Genomic DNA, 23,597 nt, shown 5'->3' with positions numbered 1-23,597 from the left:
AATCAAATAAAACCAATTAATTAAAAGGGTTGCCAGAATACAAATGAGTATATAAAATTAGGAAATTTGATTTCTAATTGGAAGCAAGATCAGGAACTTTTCAAGTTGGGATGGGGAGAGCAAATATGTGCAATTTCCTGAAATAAGAAACAGAAGTGTACTTTTCCCCAAAATGTTTCTACTCAATCAAAAGAATATGGAAACAACTGATTGACCAGTATAGAGCCGGTTTTCAGATGTGTAATTGTGAGAAAACTCTGGTTTTCTAGTTAGTATAACCTAAATTCTTTAGTTAAGGGCCTTTAAATATCAGGAGAGGTAGTCTAGGTTCAGCCACACAGGACTAAGTTCATATGCAATATAGTTTTCTTATAATTGAATAAAATTTTCTCCCAAGACAGAAATTGAACTAGACCTATAATTAAATAGAAAGGTAACTGAGCTAGATCCAGAATTGAGCTGCAAGATGGAGTCAGTCTAGTTTATTCAATTCCACAATTTCCTTATCTCTCAGGATGACCTTATCATTTCTAAATTCAACATCACCCAGATAACTCAAACCTTGATTGCCTCCCATGTCCTTTTCTCCCTCTGATTGGAAGGCTGGAGGGTAGGATATCCTCTAACTGCTTTCCTTTATATAGAACAAACACTGGACTCCCAGCTTGATCCACTTTGCTTCTGCTGCTCTGCCTGGTTTCAGCTCCATGGAACAAGATACCTATTACTGTCTCCCCATTTCTCCTCCCCTTCCCCCATCTCTTGCCTCCTTATGTAGACTTTCTCTCCTTTTAGAGTGTAAACTTTTTAAGGAAAGGAACTGTCTTTTTATTAATTGTACCTCCAGCACTTGGAATAATACCTGGTGCACATTAAGCACTTAGGAAATGTTGATTTCATTGGATTTATGAATTTGGATGCTAACACAGGTGGGAGCTATTGCTAATGTGGATTTGTTGCCTATGGTTTCTTTTATAGCACAATAGTTTCCTTGTTTATCCTTTTTAGTTTTTGATTTTTTATTTTATCGGATAGCATGATTGCAACTCCAGCTTTTTTGGATTCATTTGATGCATAGCAAAAAAAAATAATTTTTTTCTATCCCTTCATTTTTATTTTGTGTATGTCTTTTTAAAAAAATGTCTCTTGTAAGCAACAGATTTTGTTTTCTTATCCAATCTGTCTCTCTTTCATTTTATTGAATTGTTTAATATATTCACATTTAAAGCTATGAGTTAGGTTTATATAATCCTCCATCTGTGTCTAAAATTTTTTTGAGCTTTGATTCCCCTACTTCTGCTGTAGACACAGCATCACGTTCCTTCAGTTACCTTGATCTTTTTAAAAGGGGACCTACTCCCACTGGTTCTCTTCTCATCCTTGAACCCTCTTTTTGTTACCCCTTTCCCGTTAGCATTTTGTTTATTAGCTTCTCTTTCCTGTTTATATCTGGTTATGGGGTCACTGAGAGCCTGAATCTGAAGATTCAGTCTGATGAGTATTTTAGACTGATTCATAGAAGTTTATGGAGGAGAGCTCACCACACTTTTTTTTGATACACTCTGCCATTATGAGTCAGCCTCCCCTAAATTATTTTTTCTAAGGAAGGTTTACTTAAATCCTCCTATTCTTACACTATTATTCTGGGAATTTTAAAAAAATAAATATCCATCCAATACATTTAGATTGCCAGTTTTATTGGCACATGATTGGGCAAAATAATTCCTGAGAACATCTTTTATTTCCTGTTCATTGTTATATATATTACTTTTAAATTTTTGAAACTTGTAATTTTTTCTTTTTCTTTTTAAAAAAAATCGCATTAATTAATGGCTTTTCTAAAAACAAATAGTTCCTAGTTTTACTTATTAATTCAATATTTTTCTTTTGCTTTCAACTTTGAGTTTCTCATTTGATATTCATTATTTCTATTTTGCTGTCTAATTGAGTTTTGGGTCTATATGGGAAGATGATACACATTACATTTTTAAAAAATCTACATAGAGCATGGAGGAGTGAGTCAGTTATATTGGAATAAAGTAAAAACAAACAACTGAAAAGCTCTTATACTTTTTGGTACATTGGGGTCTTTTTCTTCTTTGGGGTTTTAGACTTAGGTGACTTCTTGGGTATTGTTTGGCTGGACCAGTTCTGTGATTTCTTTGATATAGAAAAGTAGCTCTAGCTATGTAGACCAGTAGCTTCTCAGCGACTTAATAGTGAGTTGCTTTAGAGCACAGAGGATCCAGGATCCTACAGTATGTGTCAGCTGTGGGACTTGAATGCAGTTATTCCTTGTTTTAAGGGCAGATGCCACATTGTCTATCAAAGGATACCTATATTGCAATGGCAGCTTGGAAGCTCATATAAGGCAGTGTGGTAGCTTTGGAGTCAGAAGACCTGTATTCTAATCCTGGATCTTCCACTTGTGACTATAACAAGCATTTCCCCTATCCCTGCTTTAATCTTCTCATCTTTCACGGCTTCAAATCCTGGATCTAGGAGCCTATTTTCAAGTGTCCTTAGATCTGACTTCAACTTCATGAGGATTCTGATTTATCTGAACAGGTTCATTGATGAAAGGGAGAGCTGAGTGGTCGCCTTCCCCAAATCCTTTCATTTTTATAGGTGCTTTGAGTGACTTACATCATGTAACACAAATTGGAAGCTGCAGAGCAGGGATACCGGCACAGGCCACAGGACTCCAAGCTCAATGTTCAGGTTAAGCAATCTTTCCAATGAAGTATGTTGCTAATTATTTCTACAGAGGCAGAAGACAATTAGATCTAGATTAATATTTTCCTATCCTTATTATCCCAATGCCTATGAAGACATTAAAAAAAAAAAAAAGATTGATTCTGTCACTTTTATTTTGGTAACAGCTACAAACCCAAAATAGAGAGCGAGCAAAAATGCCAGGCTTGCCAGAAACTGTATTAGAAAATAGATCTGTTTGTTACTCTTGGGAGAACACTTGGGTTCCTTCAACACATCAAGCTCCCTTTTCTCCTGGCAATTCTTATAGACTAGTAACTGCAGACATACTACCCAATGAGCATAATATATGCTCAGAGACCTAACACTCTTACCATTTAGCTCAGTAACTATTTGTTCTAGGTAAATAATCACATGGCATTTCTAAAGAAGAATTTTCCTATTTTTTTTAATACAGTTGGACAACTTAATGATGGGCATTTAAATATTACAATAGGCAGTAATGTTTCTCAAGGGTACCTAGACTTGATTTCCAAGCAAACCATAAACCAGAACAAAATGAAATGGAAGATTTGACAAGCACTCGGAAATTCAGTTGAATAAATAAAAGAGAATTGTCCTTGCCCTAATTATTAGAGAAAATTAACTTCTCATATGCTAATTTGTCCTCCATAGGAGTTCAGCAGAGAAAGTACTTAATATTAGTCACAAATATTGAATGAAATTTTCTTTCTGAAGCACTATATTCACTAATCTTGTTACACCACCCATTTAGAATAATTAATCACCAAACAACACCAAACAATCACATTTCTCTAATACTTTTTGGTTTGCAAAGCACTCACACATAAAATCTCATTGGACACTGGGGAGATACAGTGGGAGAATGTATGTTACCAACTAGGGCTGGCCACCTTCCTTGCAAACTTTCTAAATATTATATCTTTGGTTTTGTATGTTGTTGCTACTGATAGAATATAAACATCTTGAGATTTGAGCTATTTCATTTTTATCTGTGTATCCCCAGTGTCTAACATATAGTAGGTGTTAGGGAAGTTTTTAAATTATTGAATAATGCCAGAGAAAGGGCATAATATTATTGCTAAGGACACATGATCAAAAAGAAGACATATTATGTAGTATGAAGACAACATCTAAGTGCTATAATGCTAGCCCAAGCCACAGGAAGGGGAAAAGGCTTTCAGTGCACTGGATGGATTTGATATGAAAGATTAGAAAACTTGGACAAGAATCACATAGGATGAGAAAGAATAAAGGGATTATGGTCTGGAGAAAATCCCTTCCCTGTTAAAATGAAATACTTATCAAAGTACACAATTCTATGGGCAAAATGTCACCTCTGTGTGTGTCAAGTATTGCCTCATATGTAGGAATAGGGGCAACATTTTGCCTTAAAATTGTGTATCGTTTCACACATATTTATATGAACATATAGAGCATATTTTTCTGTTTGTGCAACATGTGGGTATACAGATCTATATAGATATACCAACAAATACTCAATGGAAGCTTACTATAAAAAAGGTCAGAATAGTTTCTGCTTTCTTGGATCTTTCATGTATATGGTGGAGATAACATATATATATATAATAGGGTCATATATGTGTATAAGATAGTATATGTTCTTATGGGTGGGTGGGTGTGTATAGATAGGAGGAAGAGAAACAAAAAAGGAGAAACACACACACACACAGAGAGAGAGAGAGAGAGAGAGAGAGAGAGAGAGAGAGAGAGAGAGAGAGAGAGAGAGAGGAGTCAGAGAGAGTAAAAAAGAGACAGAAATATAAGCAAGAGACAGACACAGACACACAGATAAATAGTGTTAGAGTCAAAAGACAAAGAGAGACACAGAGAGAAGAGAGAGAGACAGACAATTAGCTATGATAGGGATAGGAAGCAGAAGGAACTCCTAGGTGAGTAAACTCCTTTTTACCAATGTAGATTGGAACCTCCTCTGCACTTTATAGTAATGGTTTCTTTGATCACTAAGGTCAAGTGGCTTATCCAAGATCTTAGTATGAGTCAAAGGCAGGATTTAAATCCCGGCCTTCCTGAGGCTGGACCAGATCTCTATACCACACTTCTTCCCCCCGACACCCATTTGGAATATTCTTCAAATGTCTATGTGCAAACAGAGACTAGCAAGAGAACTTCTATTCATTAGAAAAGCAGAAAACTGGAAATGGAATTATAGGGGAAAAAAAAAGAAATGCTGAAAAAAAAAAAAAAAAGACAAGACACTCCACAGTCCTTTATTACTGAGTTCTGTCTTTGCCTAATAAAACAGGTCTCTGCTCCCCAGGAGCACTCTGCCTACCGAGATAAAAGAAATGTGTATCAACAAGGGTAACAATAACTGGTAATCACGACTCACTGTAACAATAAATAATTACAGTAACTGTGGCTGCGCCTTAGATGTTTGGGCTGAAGCCTCTGGCAGGGAAGGAGGCTGGTGGGAAAACCCCTATCCTGGTCCGGACCCCTATTTCCCCAGGGCCAGCCGGTTGCCAGAGGTGGATCTCCACCCCAGGGTCCTGACTCCATGGGCCATCTCCTGAGGCTCCAGCTGGGGTCGTCTTCTTGGCAGAGCTCAGGGGCACAGCTCCTCCTGACACTAACAGGAGAAAACAGGAAGACTCCTGAAGGCGCTTTAAGTCACAACCTTTTCCTTAGAACAAGGTTAATCAAATTTTACGGATGAGGAAACAGAACCCAAACAGAGTCCCTTCCGTGAGAACACGGAGTAAACAGAACCCAGACAGGCTCCTACACCTGTGAGCACCTCGTGTGGGCTTTGCCTTGGGGTGGGGAAATGGAATCAGTGTTGTGACAAGAAGGGAGAATTGGGAAAGGATTCAGAGGAGGCTGAGTGTGGATCGAAACACAGTATTTTCACCTTTGTCTGTTTGATATTTCTTTCTCCTGTCTTTTTTTTGTTTTTGGTTGATTTTCTTGCACAACATGATAAATTCACACATTTGAATTTATATATATATATATATATATGTAGACAAGGTAGAACTTCTTCCATTCTCTTCAACATGCTTGAACATCTCCTCCTTCCTCCTTCCTCCCCCTTATCTTGAACAAAGTAGCCTTTCTCTGCACTAACAACCCCTCCACATGTATGTTCTTGATCCGATTCCCTCCCATCTCCTCCAGGAGACTGTGTCCTCAGTCATCCTCCCTCTGTTGTGAAACTTCAACTTTTTCCTATCAACTAGTTCCTTCCCTATTATTTTCATATATGTCTGAGTCTCCTCCAGCTTTATTTGTAAAATTAAATTAAATTTAAAATTCCATACTCTCTCCTTTCTCTTCCTCATGTCTACTGGGAAGGTGAGAAAAAAAAGTCATTACAAATATGAAGTTATGAAAAATAAATGTCTGCATTAGCCATGTTCTGGAAAAAAGACAGAAAAAAATGCTTCCGTCTACAAGCTGTTTTCTTTCTGGAAGAGGATTTTCACCATGGGTTCTTTGGAACTGTGGTGGATCACTGAGTTGATCTATTCAGTCTTTCAGAGTTGATCACCTTTACGATACTGTGATTTCTGTATAAATTGTTCTCCTGGTTCTGTTCTCTTCACTTTGTGTCAGTTCACACAGGCTTCCCAGACTTTTCTAAAACCATCCCTTTTATCATTTCTTACAACACAAATCTCCTGAGTTTCCAATTCTTTGTCATCCCAAAATGAGTTTTTAAGAAATATTTTTGTACATGGTCCTTTTCTTTAGATCTTTTTTGGTTATAGATCTTATATATCTCTTCCCTATCTTAAAAAAAAAAAAAATTACCAAACTGTGATATTCATTGATCTAGACTTAAATACCATTACTGGACCCATGTCCAGAAGAAATCAGAGAAAGAGGAAGAGATCTTATGTGCACAGAAACATAACTTCTTTTGTGGTGGCAAAGAAACAGAATCTAAAGTAATGCCCATCAGTTAGGGAATGGTTGAACAAGTTATAGTATATAAATGTGATAGAATATTATTGTGCCCTTAGGAACAAGGGAAAGGAATGGTTTTAGGAAAAACCTGGGAGAGATGCAGGTTGAAGTGAGTACCTGGAGAATAATTTATACTGTAAATAACAATGTAAACACAAGCAACTCTGAAAAGACTGATGAATTCTGGTTAATACAATGTTCAGCCATGAGTTTAGAGTACTGATAATGAAAGGCTTTACAAATAGCGTCTCATTTGATCCTCACAACAGCCCTACTGCCATTTTCCTTACTTTATATCCGAGGAAAAACAAGAGGTTAAGTGACTTGTCCAGGGTTATACAGCTGGCAAGTGTCGGAAGCTACATTTGAACCCAGCTCTTTCTGCCTTGAGGGCTGATCCTCTATCTACTGTATGACCTAGCTGCTATAGACTAAATATTCAGAATGAGACACACATTTTGACATGACCAATATGGAACTTGTTTGGCTTTGCTACTCAATGGTGAGGGAATGAAAATTAAATACCTGTTAATTGGGGGGAAAAAATAGCACTCTTCCCTTGAGGGCACCCTTCCCTGACTATCAGTGTCTATTTCTTCTCCTTTTCTCAGCCAAACTCCAAGACAGCTGTCTATAATTGCTGCTTCCTTCACTTCTCCCTCACTCTTCGGCTCTTAACAATTAGGCTTCATTCCTCGGCCCTCCATTGAAATCGCACTCTTTCAAGTTCCCCGTCATCCCTGAACTGTCAAACTTCCACTTGGCTCAGTCTCAAACTTTCCCAGTGCTCCTCTTGGCTCCGCTCCCTTCACAGGCTTTGTGACAATGCTTACGCTCTCGGTTCACCTCCTGTCTGAATACTTCTCAGTCTCTTTTGCTTGCTCATTATCCACTGTGCCCCCCGAACTTTGGGAGTTCTCGGAGACTGTCCCGCGCTGTCCTCTTGCTCTTGATAAATCCAGTTCCCTTGAGTGTAACTATCATCTCTGCCGATGGCTTATAGAGATATAGATCTCTCCCTTGAGCTTTAGTCTTACACCTCACCAATTACCTACTGCTTATTTCAAAACAAATGTCCTGGAAACATCTCAACCTTAACAGGTTTCTAACTGTACTCATTATCTTGGCCTGGAAGCCCTCTCCTCCTCCAAACTTCTCTATTTCTGTTGAAGGCACCGACAGTCTTCCAGTGCCTCAGGCTTGTAATCTCAGCAGTATTCTGGTTTCTTGACTTTCCCTCACTCCCCCACAACCAATTAGTTGTCAAATCTTGTTTAACCTTTACTCCCACAGCTACAGACTTGGTTCAGATGCTCCCCACCCATTAACTAGCTTACTGGCTTCCTTGCTTCAGGTCTCCTTCTTCCCCTACCCACTATATCCAGTGAATTCTGTGCACGACTGTCAGTCATTTCCATGAAGCAGACCATTGTTCTGTTACTCAACCAAACCAATGGCTTCCTATTGCCTCTAGAATAAAACAGCTTTTAAAGCCCCATATATCCCGGTGCCATTCATCTGTTCAGATGCAGTAGATACTACTCTACCTCCCACTGTCATCTGGCCCAAATGGCCTTTCTATGTTCCTCATGATCACCCAATCCCTTGGCTTTGTGCCTATGCACTGGCCATCCCCCATGACTGAAATGTACTCCCTCCTTAGCTCTGCTTCCTTTCTAACTTCAAAAAATGCATCCTCTTCTGGATCTAATTCTCAAGATCCCCTGAACTACTAGTGCTAAAAAAGTGGATCGCATGGGGCCTAGTCAGGAAGGCTCGAGTTCAAATTCAATCTCAGATGCGTACTGTGTGATCTTGATCAAGTCGCTAACATCTGTATTGTTCTGTTTCTTCATCTGTTAAAATGGGGATAGAAACAAGCAGGCATCTTGCAGGGTTATAAGGATCAAATGAGATATTTTTAAAGTGCCCATCATGTAGCAGGTGCTACAAGTTTACTCCCTTCTTCTTTCCTTCCCCATGGTCCAGCACAGTGCATGGCCAACAGCCGACACTTGATTGTGCTGTGAATGAGCGATAGAAGGGAAGTCATGTGCAACGAGGCAGGAAAGCTAAGCTGGAGTCAGGCTGCTCAGGGCTTTGGTGTCAGCGAGAAGCTTGTCTTTGGTCCTAGACTCTAAAGACAACAGGAAGGTGACTGAGCAAAGGAACAGGGCAGGGCAGACCAGTAGAGCTGTTAGGATGCATCATTGAGGCAGCTGTGGAGCGGTCAGGGAAGAGACTTGGGCCAATCGAGAAGCTGTGGCTGCAGTTGAGAGGCCATAAGACTGAACAGTGGTGATGGCCATAGCGGGGGTCACCAAAGGTAGATGGAGAAAACTGCCCAGATACTCCCTGTCCCTGGGAAGACCTTCAAACAGTTATCACCTAGCCAGAGCCGGCAACTTCCTCCAGGAAGTGAGAGGTACTTCCTGGAACTATAACTTTGTCTTCTTATACAAATCGTTCCTAAAACCACCCATTCTGAAATAGCTGAGAAAAGCTGCTACCCTTGGGAATTAAAAGGAACGTATTCTATACTTATATAGCCTTATATTTTTCAGTTGGCCTGATGGTGCCCTGTATTCAAAATTGTGCATGAAATAGTGCCTAAAATATCAAGTGAGGAAGGGGGAAAAAATCCCAAATGAATATTCCCTCCTTTAAGAAACATTCAACTTTCTCCATTATTATGGTGTGAAATGAATAAGACACTTCATCCCTTTCTGAGACAGACTGATTGGAAATTTTTTGCTTAAAAATCTGTTTCTTTTATATGTACTAATAATTTCTGTGTTTTATACTAATTTCTGGGGGAAAATAATTTATTAAAGCTTGGTATTATACTATTATACATTGATATGGTCTCAATATTCTTCATAACAATCTTATGATGTACATTGAATAAAAATTATTTTTTTCCATTTTCTAGATGAACAAACTAAGGTTCTAAGATGGCGACTTGCCAATGACCACATAGCCTGCGAGTGTTTGAAACCAGTGTCTCCAGACTCGTATGAAGCAAAGCTGCAGCTGGAGAACTCTTCCTACAGAAACTGATGCTGAGAAAAGCATCCCACCTCACAGAGACAGGGAAGTCCAAAGAAGCAACACAGTTAAGTTGGGAGAATGGGAGAGAATCATACACAAGGATTAATGTGGAGTCATCCTTTTGCTGGGATGGTGAGTCACATGGACTGCACAGCTCTCTAGGGAAGATGGGACTCAATAAGGGAAAAATAAGGGGAAAAAATCCTTATAAAAAGGGGAAGAGTTGTGTTAGTTGTTAGATTCAGATATGCCCTTCATCTGTGTTTTCTGTTGTTAAGTAGAAACTGTCCTAGAATCAATATCCTTTTATCCTGAGGGGTTGTGTGTGTATATGGGAGCTGTGTGAGGATCCTTTCTTGGAGTACGAAGTCAGTCCAATTTTTTATTCCCAGGAAAAACGCCAGCTTGAGAATGACCCAACTATATGTAGGTTTATTCTGTCAACAGCATGTACTCAACTAACACATGGATTAAACAGTCATATACTGTACAAGTTATGTCAGCACCTACTTTTAATTCTGCTGTTAAGAGATATACCTTGTATTTGGCTACAAAAGAGAAAAGCTAGATTTGAGGCATAATCAAATCAGAGCTTTAAAAAAAGGCGGAATCAAAATAGTGTTTATCCATATCACATTATGCCTGAAGTACAGGGTTCCCTAAACATGGCAGTCACTTGATAAATAATTCTTATCTGTGAAGATATCTCAAAATGATCAGTAAATTCTTGCTGAGGCAAAATAAGAAAACTCTTATTATACATCTGACAGACAAATTTCCAAAACATAAAGCAATTCATTTTTCAAAATTATGCATCAAACTGTGACATCATTCAAATGTGGAAAAACAGAACTACATGCAAATAAAAAAATTCCATATTTATTCAAACAAGGACAATCAGCTGATATGAAAAGATATCTACCAGTAGCTTCCCAATGGTTAACATTTTTTCATAATTCCTGTCTTGATAACCATGTCCCAACTTTGTGACTTCCAGAAGCTCTTTAGAGATCATATACCATCTTTTGATTAAATAAAAAGTGTATTTTTGCTACTGCTACAAAACAAAGAATTAACATCTTGGGTTTCCATAGCTGGAAATCATTTCACTGGATATCATCATCATCAAAAAGATCTTCGAAATCTAGGTAAAAAACGAACCGTTAATATAATCCATCCATATTCATAATAAAAGGCTATTTCTATTTTTTTGATGAAATTTAACTTTCAAATTGAAGTAATAAAACCTATAATACACATTCTTGGTTTAAATACCATGTGCATAAATGAAAATAATGGGCATGCCAAAATTATGATCAACAGGTTATTTCTACGCCATTTACTATATTTATCAAACTTAATTGCTAATGGAATTGAAAGGAGTTAAATATCAGTTAAAACAAAATCCCATATTAAAAAATATATCTATGCTTTTCTTTTAAAAAACTCTAGTGCCTGATTTCCTTGTGATACTTTCCTTGCAAATCCATATTTCAAAACATTCCTCTATTTTATTTTTAATGGAGTCCTAAAAAGTCAATAGATTGCTACATGCAAAATACCTACTTTTCTCTGGCTCAATTTTTGTTTCTACAGAGTTAAGATTTAAGTATTGTTTTTCATTTAGTCGTTGGCTCAACCATTTGGTGACCTCTGCAATTCTTCATTTAAGAAAGTATGAAAATTCTATTTTACCAGCCTGATTATACTAGGCTCTTTCAAAGTCTTGGCCTATTGCCCACAATAGAATTTACTCCGCCTGTAGGGCAGTGAAACATACTAGCCAGGTTGGTGCCAGCCATTGGATTAATACCAACCGTGGAATTCCATATAGGATTTTCACTAAGAAATTATAATGACTTATAGGCATTGCAAGCAAATATTATATCTGGGTGTCTCTGTCTGGGTGAGACTGTACAAAAGGAACCCAAAGGTGGCAGTAAACTCTTCCCCTCGGGGGCACTTGGGACTTTCTCTTTTCATTGTTAGCGCCTTGGGCTTTTTTTGATCGCTCCCCCAAGTGTTTCATGGACAACAGAAAAGAGAGATGGCGCTAGCACTCCGTGACCAGAGAGTAAGCTAGACTAGAGGCCAAACACCCCTCAAAAAAGGGTGTGTTTCTGAATTTGGTAAACGAGACAGTTTTTCATCTCCACTGTTTTGATGTGATTAATTTTATTTTGCTCTCCACAGATGTATTTGCGCTAACTATTCACCAGCCCAAAGGTCCAATGCCGTAAAAGCTGCTAAGGACTCCCTGCCCCATATTCTTAGGGAGGTAGTAAGAATAAAGCTGTAACCCCATATTCCAGTGTCCTTACCATTAAAGAAATCTGCATGGACGGCCTTTTCATTGGCTGCCAAGTCCATCAAAAGGCCCGTGCTGCCTCCAGCCTAGCAAAGGAGCGAAACATCACATCAGTTGTTGTCATGAAAAACACACATTAAGGCGACAGCACATGCGCCGTTCCTCGCCGTCCCTCCTGAATCACCCCCACCCCCACCCCACCCCAGCATGCCCAGGGATGACCGCGGTGTCACAATATCCCCCCACCCCCATTTACAGCTAAATAGGAAAGGGATGCACGACACTCTTCGCCAAGTAACGCCCGGCTATCGCACTCGTGAAGGGCACGGCCGGTCTAGAAATAACTGGACCTCAGAATGTTTTCGCACTTCTATCTGGACACGGCTCCTTGCGAATGTGGATTCACCGCCACCTTCTAAAGAGGTAAAAGCCGCCTGGTGCCGGTGTCCAGCCTCCCTGGGCCCTCCCTGGGACATGCTTCACTGCAGGGGGGGCAATGCTCCTTAAAGAAGCTGCGGCCCACAACTGCCAATGCCCTTTTCGGGTTCACGAAACGCTTTCTCGCTTGCTGCCTCCCATTTCACAGGTGAGCAAAGTGAGACTCGAGATCCAGACCCTCTAGTCACCAGAGTAGGGTTGGGTGATGTCATGGAGCAAGCCATGCCTCATCGCAACAGGCGGCCAATCAACGATCTAACCCCGCCCCTTCGCTATGACCCCGCCCTTGCCAGCCAACCGCCCCCTCCGGACTCCCTAGCTCACGTGACACCACCGCGCAGTCCCAGGCTAGGCCTCGGGCCTGGTTCCCGCTCTTGTCATTACCTCGTCCAGGTCCACGTAGGGCCCAGCGCCCTCGGGGAACATCTCGTCCACAGCTGGCTTCATGCTCCCGTCTGTCTGTCCTTCCGTTTCGGCCCAGCACGTCACGCTCCTCTGGCCCCGACACGTCCCGCCCCGTGTGTGGCCGGCTGTGTACCCACTTCCGGCTGGAGTCAAAGCATTTCCTGTGTGCGCTCGCGCGCTTGCGCGGCACGTTTAGGCGCTGGAGGATCACCCTCTCTATGGTACATCTGTTACCGCCCAGAGTTCGTTCCTATGGCAACTAGCAAGTTCGGAAAGGGGACCAATCCCGCCATCAGGGGGCGTCTCTCCCGGCTTCACGACGGAGCCAATATCTCGAGGAGAACTGTGGTTTTTGTCTTCTCTTTCCGGGCTAAGATGATTTTTACATAAAAATTTTTATTAGTTGAAATTACTTTTATTTATATATAAATTATTAATATTATTATTTTAAACTAAAAATTATTTTTAAAAACGAAAACACCTTGGCATCTGCAGCCAGCGTGCCCTTCCCAGCTTTAGTCCCTAAGTGCAGGGTAAATATCCGACAGGGTCACTGCCCCAAGCACAGCCAAGGGTTTCTGACTTCAGAGGCACCGGTGGCTTTCCCCCTGTGCCAAACTACCTTGCTAGGGCCTTGGGGGGAAGGGGAAGGCACAGCCCTCAGCTTCTCCCCTGGAATTGTGGGCGGGGGGGGGGGTGCATTTTCCAGCGGGGTCACTTCCGTCCCCCCCCCCCCCACACCCGCTGTAGAACCCCAGCTCAATCTCAGCAAAACCAACCTCAGCCAAGCCGCGTGGGTTTTCCTTCGCTCTGGGCCTTGGCAGCACCGCCCCCACTCTTCATTAGCAAAGGCGATTTGAATATGTGTGTTTGCATATGTACTTATACATACACATGTACTTACACATACACACACATATAGCAACATATGACAACTTTGAGGAACATTGTTTCTGGGCAATTAACATTGAATTTATTCTGGCTAGTGGGTGTTAATAAAAGGGTCACTTGGCCTTCTCTCTTCAACCAGAGACCTCACGGAATCCACTCAATGCTTCTATGCCCTCGGAGAAATGGCTGCTCCCAAAGGTGGACATCAACTTTGATTGGTTAAAAAGTAATGAGAGAATGAATATTATAATGAGAAGGGGGCTTATTCTAATGAGGGTCTAGGGAACACGGCTCTGATCGCTCTTTGTCAAAGAGAAGTGTCCATACCCATCCCATGTGGTCTAGGATAACCTAGACAAAAGGAGGCATTCTCTTCTACCTAAACTTGTTTGACTACAGCATAGTGGGCCAGAACTCACCAATTCAAGTAAAATAGAATTTCTTTACCTTTTGGGTAGATTTAAGTTTTCCATCTCATTATCAGCCTGTACTTCAAAGTTTGGCTGAATAACCTACAGGAGCTGATTTCTGAATGAGAACATTGAAAAGGGAAAGAACCCTAGTCTTAATACAATAATTGGTTATTAACATGAGAGAAATAATCTCTCTCTCTCTCTCTCTCTCTCTCTCTCTCTCTCTCTCTCTCTCTCTCTCTCTCTCTCTCTCTCTCTCTCTCTCTCTCTCTCTCTCTATTTCTCTGTCTCTCTGTTTCTCTCTCTGTGTCTCTGTCTCTCTGTCTCTCTCTCTTTCTCTGTTTCTCTGTGTGTGTCTCTGTCTCTGTCTCTCTCTCATTCATTCTCTCTCTCTCTCTTTCTCTCTCTCTCTCTGTTTCTCTCTCTCTCTTCTCTGTTTCTCTCTCCCCTATCTCTTCTCTCTGTCTCTATCTCTCTGTCTCTCCTTCTCTCTCTCTGTGTCTCCCTATCTCTATGTTCTGTCTCTGTCTCTGTCTGTCTCTCTCTGCCTGAATATCTTCTTAACTGAAAAAGTCCTGTACAGTCTCTCTTATTCCTTTCCATGCATACATTTCTTTTAGTGAGGTTAAGCTTTATTTCTTAAGTGACCAAGTTTGACTCTAAAAAATCTAAGCCATTGTATTTTTGTGCTTTCCTAAGGGTTATTGGAACTATTTATCTCAGAAGTTCCCTCTCATCTGATTGGAAAGTCTGACCTGGATGGGCTTCTGTGGATGGTGTAAAGAGGCTGCTCTCCTTAGGAAGGCAAAAGAATAAGGTAAAGAAATGTCACCTGGTTGAATTTTTCATTTACCAAAGATCCAAGCTGTGGTTCACCATATTTACTTGGGACAAAATACAAGCATACGCTCATAATAGAACAACACATACACAAAACATATGCGCACATTTACACATCACAAACATATGCATGCAATACACATGCAACACTCACGAAACTCAATTTATAAACAAGCATGTTGTTTGTCCCTTTGTCCATGACTGCAGGAAGTGATTCCATGACATGCAGGTGAACTGCAGTTAAGTGAGGGTGGGCTGTGCAAAGCCATGACCCTCTCTTTCTGCCAAAGCCAAATGGGTTCAGTGGCCAGACAGAAATCAAGACAATTGATGGACGGCACATGCATGTTCAAATGCACCTGTGAATACATACACATGAAACAGACATGTATAAAATGCCGCAGACAACCAGCCACACACATATACACACATATAGGTATGTATGTATATTATATAACACATATAAAATAATCTACATACAAAACCAACTCTCCTCACTTTATGTACTGGGGGAAAGTATATCACAGACTTTTGGGGCAATATTTGTGCCAAATGTTTTTATTTTTACTAAGTAAAAACCATCTTTCTAAAAGCTTCTTCAAACTGGCTGATTGAAATGATTTTCAATTTGTAATCTAGGAGTTTGAGACTCAATCTGGTATATTAGAGAACTCCTCCCCCTTCCTCTTCCCGCTCTTCCCCCTCTTCCCCCTCTCCTCCCCTGCAAAACATCTCAGAGAAGACTCCGAGGAAGCCAGAACCTTGGGATCTGAGACTCATCAGAAAGAGGGGAAGTTGTAATAAGATGGCTCAGATGGCACAGATAAGGGCTGGAAGCTGGCACAGAACAAAGATAAATCAAGAGAGCTATTAGAATGACTCACCTATAGAAACATAATTGTTCCAATAAGTGGGGGCTGGGTCCAAGATAATTGTCAAAATTAATATCTTTTAAAATATTTTTCATGCCAGGGAAGGAAATAGTAGCTGTGGGGTAAGTGCTAGTTTGTCTGCCAAAAAATCAGTGTGAAAACTAAGCTTCGACATAAAGGGCAATAAGCCAGTCTCTCAGCTCCCCCTGGTGCAAGAGGAGACATTGCACACTCACAGTTTCTCCAAATCGGTGTGCACAGCTGCCTGTTCCTGCCTGTTCCAAGGAGGCAGCACTAAATCCCACCAGACACAATTCCCACACTGCTGTGAAAAGCACAATTCTTTTTGGGAATGTCTTTGTCTCTTCCACCCCCATGTGCATCCTTGGAAAAGGAAGCCTGGTAAGTGATCATCGGCTTTTAATTACCAAATGAATTTATGAAGACCTTTGAAAAAGCTTAGAGTACAACTCTTAGTATACATTAGGTGCTTAATAAATACTGGGTGACAGAAGCCCAACTGAAGGCTATAGAATATATAATAATATGAGAAACCTGGACAATTAAGATCTCTTAATCTCATTTTCTTCAACTCCAAAATGGAGGCAATAACAGCATCTCTCCTGCAGGGTGGTCATGAGGATCAAGATTTGTTTTAAGTGCCTGGCACATAGTAGGTGCTGTATAGAAATATGCTTTTGACCCCTTCCTCCTACTCAGAAACACAATTCTGGGCGCATTACAGGGCTACATTGTTTGTAGGGAAACAGAGAACTTTGTTAGGTGCCTGGGGCTCCACTGTGAAGGGGATCAGCCGTCACTATTTGTGAGTTAGCGAATCTTGAGTTCTTCTTGAATGGCCCTTCCTTTAGTCTGGTGCTTTCCAGATAAAGAGTGACGTGTGATTTGGTTTTTAAAGCAAAGTAATTCATTGCCAACTCATTGATCTTTATGGAGAGAAAGCTCCCAGTTGGTGACATGTATCAGAATAGGTCGCAAAGTTTGGAGAGGAAGGTAAAAGCTGCAGCGAGTGCAGAAGGGGGGCTTGAGACCCTTAGTTTACTAGTCCTGGTGCACGTGTGCTTAGACCTTTGTGTGGAGAAGCAGCAACACGAACTTGAGATGCTCTTCTTCTGAATAGCATTGGGGTAGAAAGGAAGAAGAAGGTGGTTTGTGGTCCATCCCACTTGCAGCTATTTGTCCGCCTGACTCTGGATGCTCCCAGGCTCAGCTCCTCATTTGTGAAATGAGTGAAGAAATGCCTGTGCTGAGCGGAACTCATAAGTGAAGAAGTAGCAAATGTGGATATTGTTGTTACTACTTATATAATTTGTGGTTGTTCAGTCCATTCCCTTGGGGTTTCCTTGGCAAGGATCCTGGCCCAGTTTGCCATTTCTTTCTCTGGATCACTTTACAGATGAAGAAGGTGGGGAAGTGACTTGCCCACGGTCACACAGCTGGTAAGTGTCTGATGCCAAAATTCCCGGAGACCTAGGGCTCTATCCACAGCTATCTTAGCTGCTCTGACTTATATAATTCAAAGGGGGTATTTGCCTGTGGGATTTTTTAAAAATTTATTTTTAATACATATTTCTTTATGAATCATGTTGGGAGAGAAAAATCAGAGCAAAAGGGAAAAATCATAGGAGAGAGAAAAAAAAAAACCCAGAAAAATGAAGTGAATGTAGCATGTGTTGATTTACATTTAGTTTACTTAGTTCTTTTTCTGGATGTAGATGGCATTTTCTATCCAAAGTCTATTGGGGTTGCTTTGGATCACTGACCCAATGCGAAAAACAAAGCCTTTCATAGTTGATCATTGCACATTCTTGCTGTTACTGTGTACCATATATTCCTGGTTCTGCTTGTTTTGCTTGTTTCACTTATCATCAGTTAATGTAAATTTTTCCAGGTCTTTCTAAAATCAACTTGTTCGTCATTTTTTATAGAATCATAATATTCCATTGCCTTCGTATACTACAACTTATTTAGCCCTAAAGGATGGCCATCTTCTCATTTTCCAATACTTTGCTCTACTACAAAAAGAGCTGATACAAACATTTGGGTCCTTTTTCCTCCTTTATGATTTCCTTGGGATACATGCCCAGTAATGGCACTATTGGGTCAAAGGGTATGCACAGTTTTAGAGCCCTTTGAGCATAGTTCCAAATTGCTCTTTAGAATAGATGGATCATTTTATAACTCTACCAACAATGCATTAGTATCCCAGTTTTCCCACATCCCCTCCAACATTTATCATTATCTTTTCCTGACATCTTAGCTAATCTGAGAGGTATGAAGTGGTATTTCAGAGCTGTTTTAATTTGCACTTCTCTAATCAAGAGTGACTTAAAGCATTTTAAAAATATAATTATAGGTGACTTTAATTTCATCATCTGAAAATTGTTCATATCCTTTGACTATTTATCAATTGGGTACTGACATGTAGTCTTATAAATTTGACACCATTCTTTATATATTTTAGAAATGAGACTTTTATCAGAAGCACTCACTGAAAAGATTTTTTCCCCAGCTTTGGACTTTGCTTTTAATTTTGTTTCTATGGATTTTGTTTTTGCAAAACCTTTTTAATTCAATGTAATCAAAATTGTCCATTTTGCCTTTCATAATGTTCTCTAATTCTTCTTTGGTCATAAATTCTTCCCTTAAAGATCTGACAAGCAAATTATCCTTTTTTCTCCTAATTTGTTTATGGTATCATTCTTTTTTTTTTAATTGTAATTTTTATTGATGGTACATATGCATGGGTAATTTTTTACAACTTTATCCCTTGAACTCACTTCTGTTCCAACTTTTCCCTTCCCCCCTCCACGCCCTCCCCTAGATGGCAAGCAGTCTTATAGATGTTAAATATGTTATAGTATATCCTAGATACAATATATGTGTGCAGAACCTCACAGTTCTCTTGTTGCACAGGGAGAATTGGATTCAGAAGGTAAAAATAACCTGGGATGAAAAACAAAACTGCAAACTGTTTGCACTCATTTCCCAGTGTTCTTTCTTTGGGTGTAGCTGCTACTATCCATCATTGATCAACTGGAACTGAATTAGATCTTCTCTTTGTTGAAGAAATCTACTTCCATCAGAATACATCCTCATACATTATTGTTATTGAAGTATATAATGATCTCCTGGTTCTGCACATTTCACTTAGCATCAGTTCATATAAGTCTCTCCAAGCATCTCTGTATTCATCTTGCTGGTCATTTCTTACAGAGCGATAATATTCTATAACATTCACATATATGGTATCATTCTTTATGACCAAATCATGTACCCATTTTGACCTTATTTTGATATAGCACGTGAGACATATGTCGAGTTTCTGACATTTTATTTTCCAGTTTTTCCAGCAATTAAAAAAAAATACTGATTTTTTTCCCCAGAAGCTGGAGTTTGGGGGGTTTATTAAATACTAGATTGCTATAGGCCTTGCTTATTGTGTCGTGTGTATCTAATATATTCCTCTGATCTACCAGTCTATTTCTTAGTCAGTACCAAATGGTTTTGACCAAATGCTGCTTTATAATATAGTTTTAGGTTTGGTATTGCTAAGCAACCATCCTTTGTATTTTTTTTTCAATTAATTCCCTTGATATTCTTGACTTTTTGTTCTTCCAGATTAATTTTGTTATTATTTTTTGTAGTTCTATAAAATAATGTTTTGACAGTTTAATTGGTATGACGCTGGACAAGTAGACTAACTTAGGCAGATTTATCATTTTTATTATATTAGCTTGGCCTATCCATGAGCAATTGTTATTTTTCCAATTGTTTAGATCTGACTTTATTTGTATGAGAAGTGTTTTGTAAATGTGTTCATATAGTTCTTGGCAGGTAGACCTCCCTGCCTCCCCGATTATTTTATCTAAAGTAATTTTAAGTGGAATTTCCCTTTCTATCTCTTGCTGATGGGCTTTTTCAGTGTGTGATTTGTATGGGTTTATTTTATATCCTGCAACTTTGCTAAAGCTGTTAATTATTTCCAATAGGTTTTTGGATGAATTTTCTAGGCTGCTCTAACTATATCATCATATCACATACAAAAGAGTGATAGTTTTATTTCCTCATTGCCTATTCTAATTCATTTAATTTCTTTCTTCTTTTCTTATTGCTAAAGCCAACATTTCTAGTTCAATGTTGAATCTTAGTGGTGATAATGGGTGCATCCTTGTTTCATCTGATCTTGTTGGGAATATGTCTAGCTTCTCTCCATTACAAATAATGCTTTTTGTAAGTTTTAGATAGATATTGCTTATTATTTTAAGGAAAGCTCCTTTATTCCTGTGCTCTTTAGTGTTTTTAATAGGACTAGGTGCTGTATTTTGTTAAAGCATTTTCTGCAACTATTGAGATTATCATATGATTTCTGTTTGCTTTGTTATTGATATGATCAATTATGGTAATAGTTTTTCTGACACTGAACTAATCCTTCATTCCTGGTATAAATTCCACTTGCTCATAGTGTATTCTACTGCTGATAAATTACTGTAATCTTTTTGCTAATATTTTATTTAAAATTTTTGCATCAATATTCATTAGGGAAATTGGTCTGTAATTTTCTTTCTCTATTTTGGCTCTTCCTGGTTTAATCTAGGTATCAGGACTATATTTATGTCATAGAAGGAATTTGCTAGTACTCCTTCTTTAGTTGTCCAGATAGTTTACATAATATTGGAATTAATTGTTCTTTAAATGTTTGGTAGAATTCATTTGTGAATCCATCTGACCCTGATGATTTATTTTTTAGGGAGTTCATTAATGGCTTTTTCAATTTCTTTTTTCTAAAATGGGATTTTTAAGTAATTTATTTCCTTTTCTGTTCATTTGGGCAATTTATATTTTTAAAAAATATTCATCCAGTCCAGTTATATTGCCAGACTTGCCTGCCACACAGTAGGGCAAAATAGTTTCTAATTATTGCTTCAATTTCTTTGTCATTGGTGGTAAATTTATCCTTTTCATTTTTGATGCTGGTGATTTGTTATTTTTCTTTCTTTTTTCTAATAAATTAATCAAAGGTTTATCTATTTTGCTGATTTTTTCATAAAACCAACTCAGTTTTATTTTTTAATTCAATAGATTTCTTAGTTTTAATTTTCTTAATCTCTCTTTTGAGTTTCAGAATTTCCAATTTGGTATTCAATTTTTTTTTGGATTGTTGTTGTTCTTTTTCTAGCATTTTTAGTTGCATGCCCATTTTATTCATGTAGCTAATTTAGAGATATAAAATTTCTCCTAAGAACTGCTTTGGCTACATTCCATGGATTTTAGTATGTTGTCTCATTATTGTCATTCTCTTGGATGAAATTATGGATTGTTTTTGTGATTTGTTGTTTGACTCACTCATTTAAAAAAGTAGATTATTTCATTTCCAATTGGTTTTTAGTTTATCTTTCCCTGTCCCTTTGCTGAATATAATTTTTTATTGCACTGTGGCCTGAAAAAGGAGCATTTACTATTTCTCCTATCTGCATTTGATTATAAGATTTTTGTGCCCTAATACATGGTCAGTTTTTATGTAGGAGTCATGTACTGCTGAGAAAAAAGGTCTTTCTATCCCCATTCAATTTTTTCCAGAGATCTTTCAAACTAAGTTTTCTAGGATTCTATTAACCTCCCTGCTTTCTTTCTTATTTTATGGTTAGATTTGCCTGGTTCTGAGAGGGGAAAGCTGAAGTCTTCCACTAGTATAGTTTTGCTGTCTATTTCTATTTCTGTATCACTTAAAATCTTCTTTAGGAATTTGGCTGCTCTGTCACTTGATGCATACACATTTAATATTGTTACTATTTCATTGTATACAGTACCCTTTGTCATGATGTACTTTCCTTCCTTATCTCTTATTTAATAAAATCTATTTTTACTTTTGCTTTATTTGAGATAAAAATTGCTGCCCTTGCTTTTTTTTTTTTTTGACTTCAGCTGAGCATAATAAATTTTGTTCCAGCCTTTTACCTTTACCCTGTATGTGTCTCTCTGTGTCAAATGTGGTTGTTGCCTCTGGGAATCTTGAGCTTGGGTGGGGAATGGGGCAGAGCCATCTGTTTGCCAGACAGTTTGCCCAGTATTCCTCAAGTGCTGAGTTCTTATCCTTGCGATTGAGCTTTACTGGGCATATAGAAAGAAAAGTGAGATCACAAAATGCCATTTCAACAGATTATTGCAGAAATCACTGATTTTGAGAGCCAGGAGCATTTATGTTGATCAAACTGCAGCAGCCAGTTCTCACTGTGAACAGGGAAGATGTGATGTTGATTTGTTCTGGAACTTGAGTCTCCTTCATAAGAGTGGAAGTTGGAACATGATGGCTCAGTGCATAGATGGGCCTAGAAAGGAAAGAAAAATCTGGAGAGCTATTGGAACAAAACTGTCCCCATAAGTAGAGCCTGCAGGAAAGTTTTAAATTATTTTTCATTTCCTATAGTAAGACTAGGGAAGCATTAGGTCATTGACCAAAGCATGAACAAGAACAATGAGATGTTGACCAGCTTCTCCCTCCTTCCTCTCCTGAAGACATTGATTCTCCTGCTGCCAATATTCAATTCTTTAAATTCCTATTTCCCCCTCTCCTTTACCTGGAAGAGACTATACAAGCCCCAGATGTCAAAGAGAAGATTTTTCTCATAGTTTTAGTTTAAATTTTTAATGTTATCTATTATTATCTTAAATGCATATGTAAATCTTGATGGCCACAAATACCTATTTCAGCTGGAAAAGAATATCATTTTGTGTTGCATACTTTTAAAAGAGAGAGGAAAGATTTCCATTTTCAAAGGTGGGGATAGACATTTGTTTAGCAGAGCTGGAAAAACACACACAAAGTGGCTGGTGTTATATTTTTAAAGTTGTATCAAATTATCCAACATCAAATGTAGACCTTAGACTCATTTGTTCTTTTTGTTAAAAGTAAACTCAAAAAGAAATGATTTGTAAGACTAGATTGCTCTCCTCCAAAAAATCTTATTAAACTAAAAATAGCCCCTACCTTGTTTCAGCAGAAAGTTTAGGGCAGTTCCCATCCACATGTGAAAAACCAACATCCCAGAAAGGAGCTGGAGAGCTGCTACTCTGCATTTAGCATAACCACAATGATGCTACTGGCCTGATCTCATGCAAAAGGTTCTTACTAGTGGTTAGATTTGTAATAACCATCCACAGCATAATGGAAATAATCCGTCAAAAGGTATTTATTAGTACCTACTATGTGCCAGGCAAGTAGTAGGCACTGGTGATACTAAGACAAAAATGAAACAGACTCTGCCCTTAAAGGGATTTTATTCTATCAGGCAAAGAACATGTACAATATAAATAGAAAAAAAATATATATATATATATATATATATTTAGTGGAGAGGAACTAGTGACTGAGAGAGGGTGAGCTTGTGTTTGAGCTATTTTTTGAAGGAAATGAGGGATTGTAAGAAACAGAAGTGGGGAATGAAAGGGTTCCAGGTATGGGGGCAGCCAATGCAAAGGAAAGGAGACGGCAAATGAACTGCTTTGCATGAAATCAGTAAGGAGCTCTATTTGTCCAGAATGTTCTACAGTAGAGAGCAGAGGGTAACAAAGCTGGAATGGTAGATTGGTTTTGAAAGCCAACATTTTCTAAACTGTTCTCTCTGAACAACCATCAGATGTGACTGGAAGCCAAACAACTGAATGTTT

General features: G+C 38.8%; 1 protein-coding gene and 1 long non-coding RNA gene across 3 annotated transcripts in view; one reads left to right on the top strand and one right to left on the bottom strand.

Annotated features, from left to right (window-relative positions):
• Nucleotides 1–10,604: 10,604 nt before the first annotated feature.
• Nucleotides 10,605–13,024, bottom strand: COPS9 (COP9 signalosome subunit 9). Its single transcript, XM_051991855.1, has 3 exons — nucleotides 12,872–13,024; nucleotides 12,063–12,135; nucleotides 10,605–10,885 (listed from the first exon to the last, which is right to left on the bottom strand). The coding sequence occupies exons 1-3, from the start codon at nucleotides 12,932–12,934 to the stop codon at nucleotides 10,848–10,850; spliced, it is 174 nt and encodes a 57-aa protein (XP_051847815.1). The 5' UTR covers nucleotides 12,935–13,024; the 3' UTR covers nucleotides 10,605–10,847.
• The window catches only part of LOC127558633 (uncharacterized), a 65,275-nt gene continuing 54,095 nt past the window's right edge, over nucleotides 12,418–23,597 (top strand). Inside the window, exons 1-2 of one of the 2 annotated variants that reach the window (XR_007952950.1) lie at nucleotides 12,418–12,635; nucleotides 14,896–15,013. This is a non-coding gene — a long non-coding RNA (uncharacterized LOC127558633). Of the gene's footprint in view, nucleotides 12,636–13,016; nucleotides 13,114–14,895; nucleotides 15,014–23,597 lie in introns of those variants that run through there. The other variant, XR_007952949.1, reaches the window with a different exon arrangement.

This window comes from Antechinus flavipes, chromosome 4 (genome assembly GCF_016432865.1).
Source record: "Antechinus flavipes isolate AdamAnt ecotype Samford, QLD, Australia chromosome 4, AdamAnt_v2, whole genome shotgun sequence".
Classification (NCBI taxonomy): Eukaryota; Metazoa; Chordata; class Mammalia; order Dasyuromorphia; family Dasyuridae; genus Antechinus; species Antechinus flavipes.
This window is presented reverse-complemented; position numbering and strand designations above follow the sequence as displayed.

What these genes read in the sequence shown, in the direction of transcription:
- COPS9 (XM_051991855.1), bottom strand. Translation starts at nt 12,934, where the DNA reads ATGAAGCCAGCTGTGGACGAGATGTTCCCCGAGGGCGCTGGGCCCTAC. An exon ending in CCTACGTGGACCTGGACGAG is followed by an intron (nt 12,136 to 12,871) that starts GTAATGACAAGA and finishes CTCCTTTGCTAG; the next exon opens with GCTGGAGGCAGCACGGGCCT. An exon ending in CCATGCAGATTTCTTTAATG is followed by an intron (nt 10,886 to 12,062) that starts GTAAGGACACTG and finishes TTTTTTACCTAG; the next exon opens with ATTTCGAAGATCTTTTTGAT.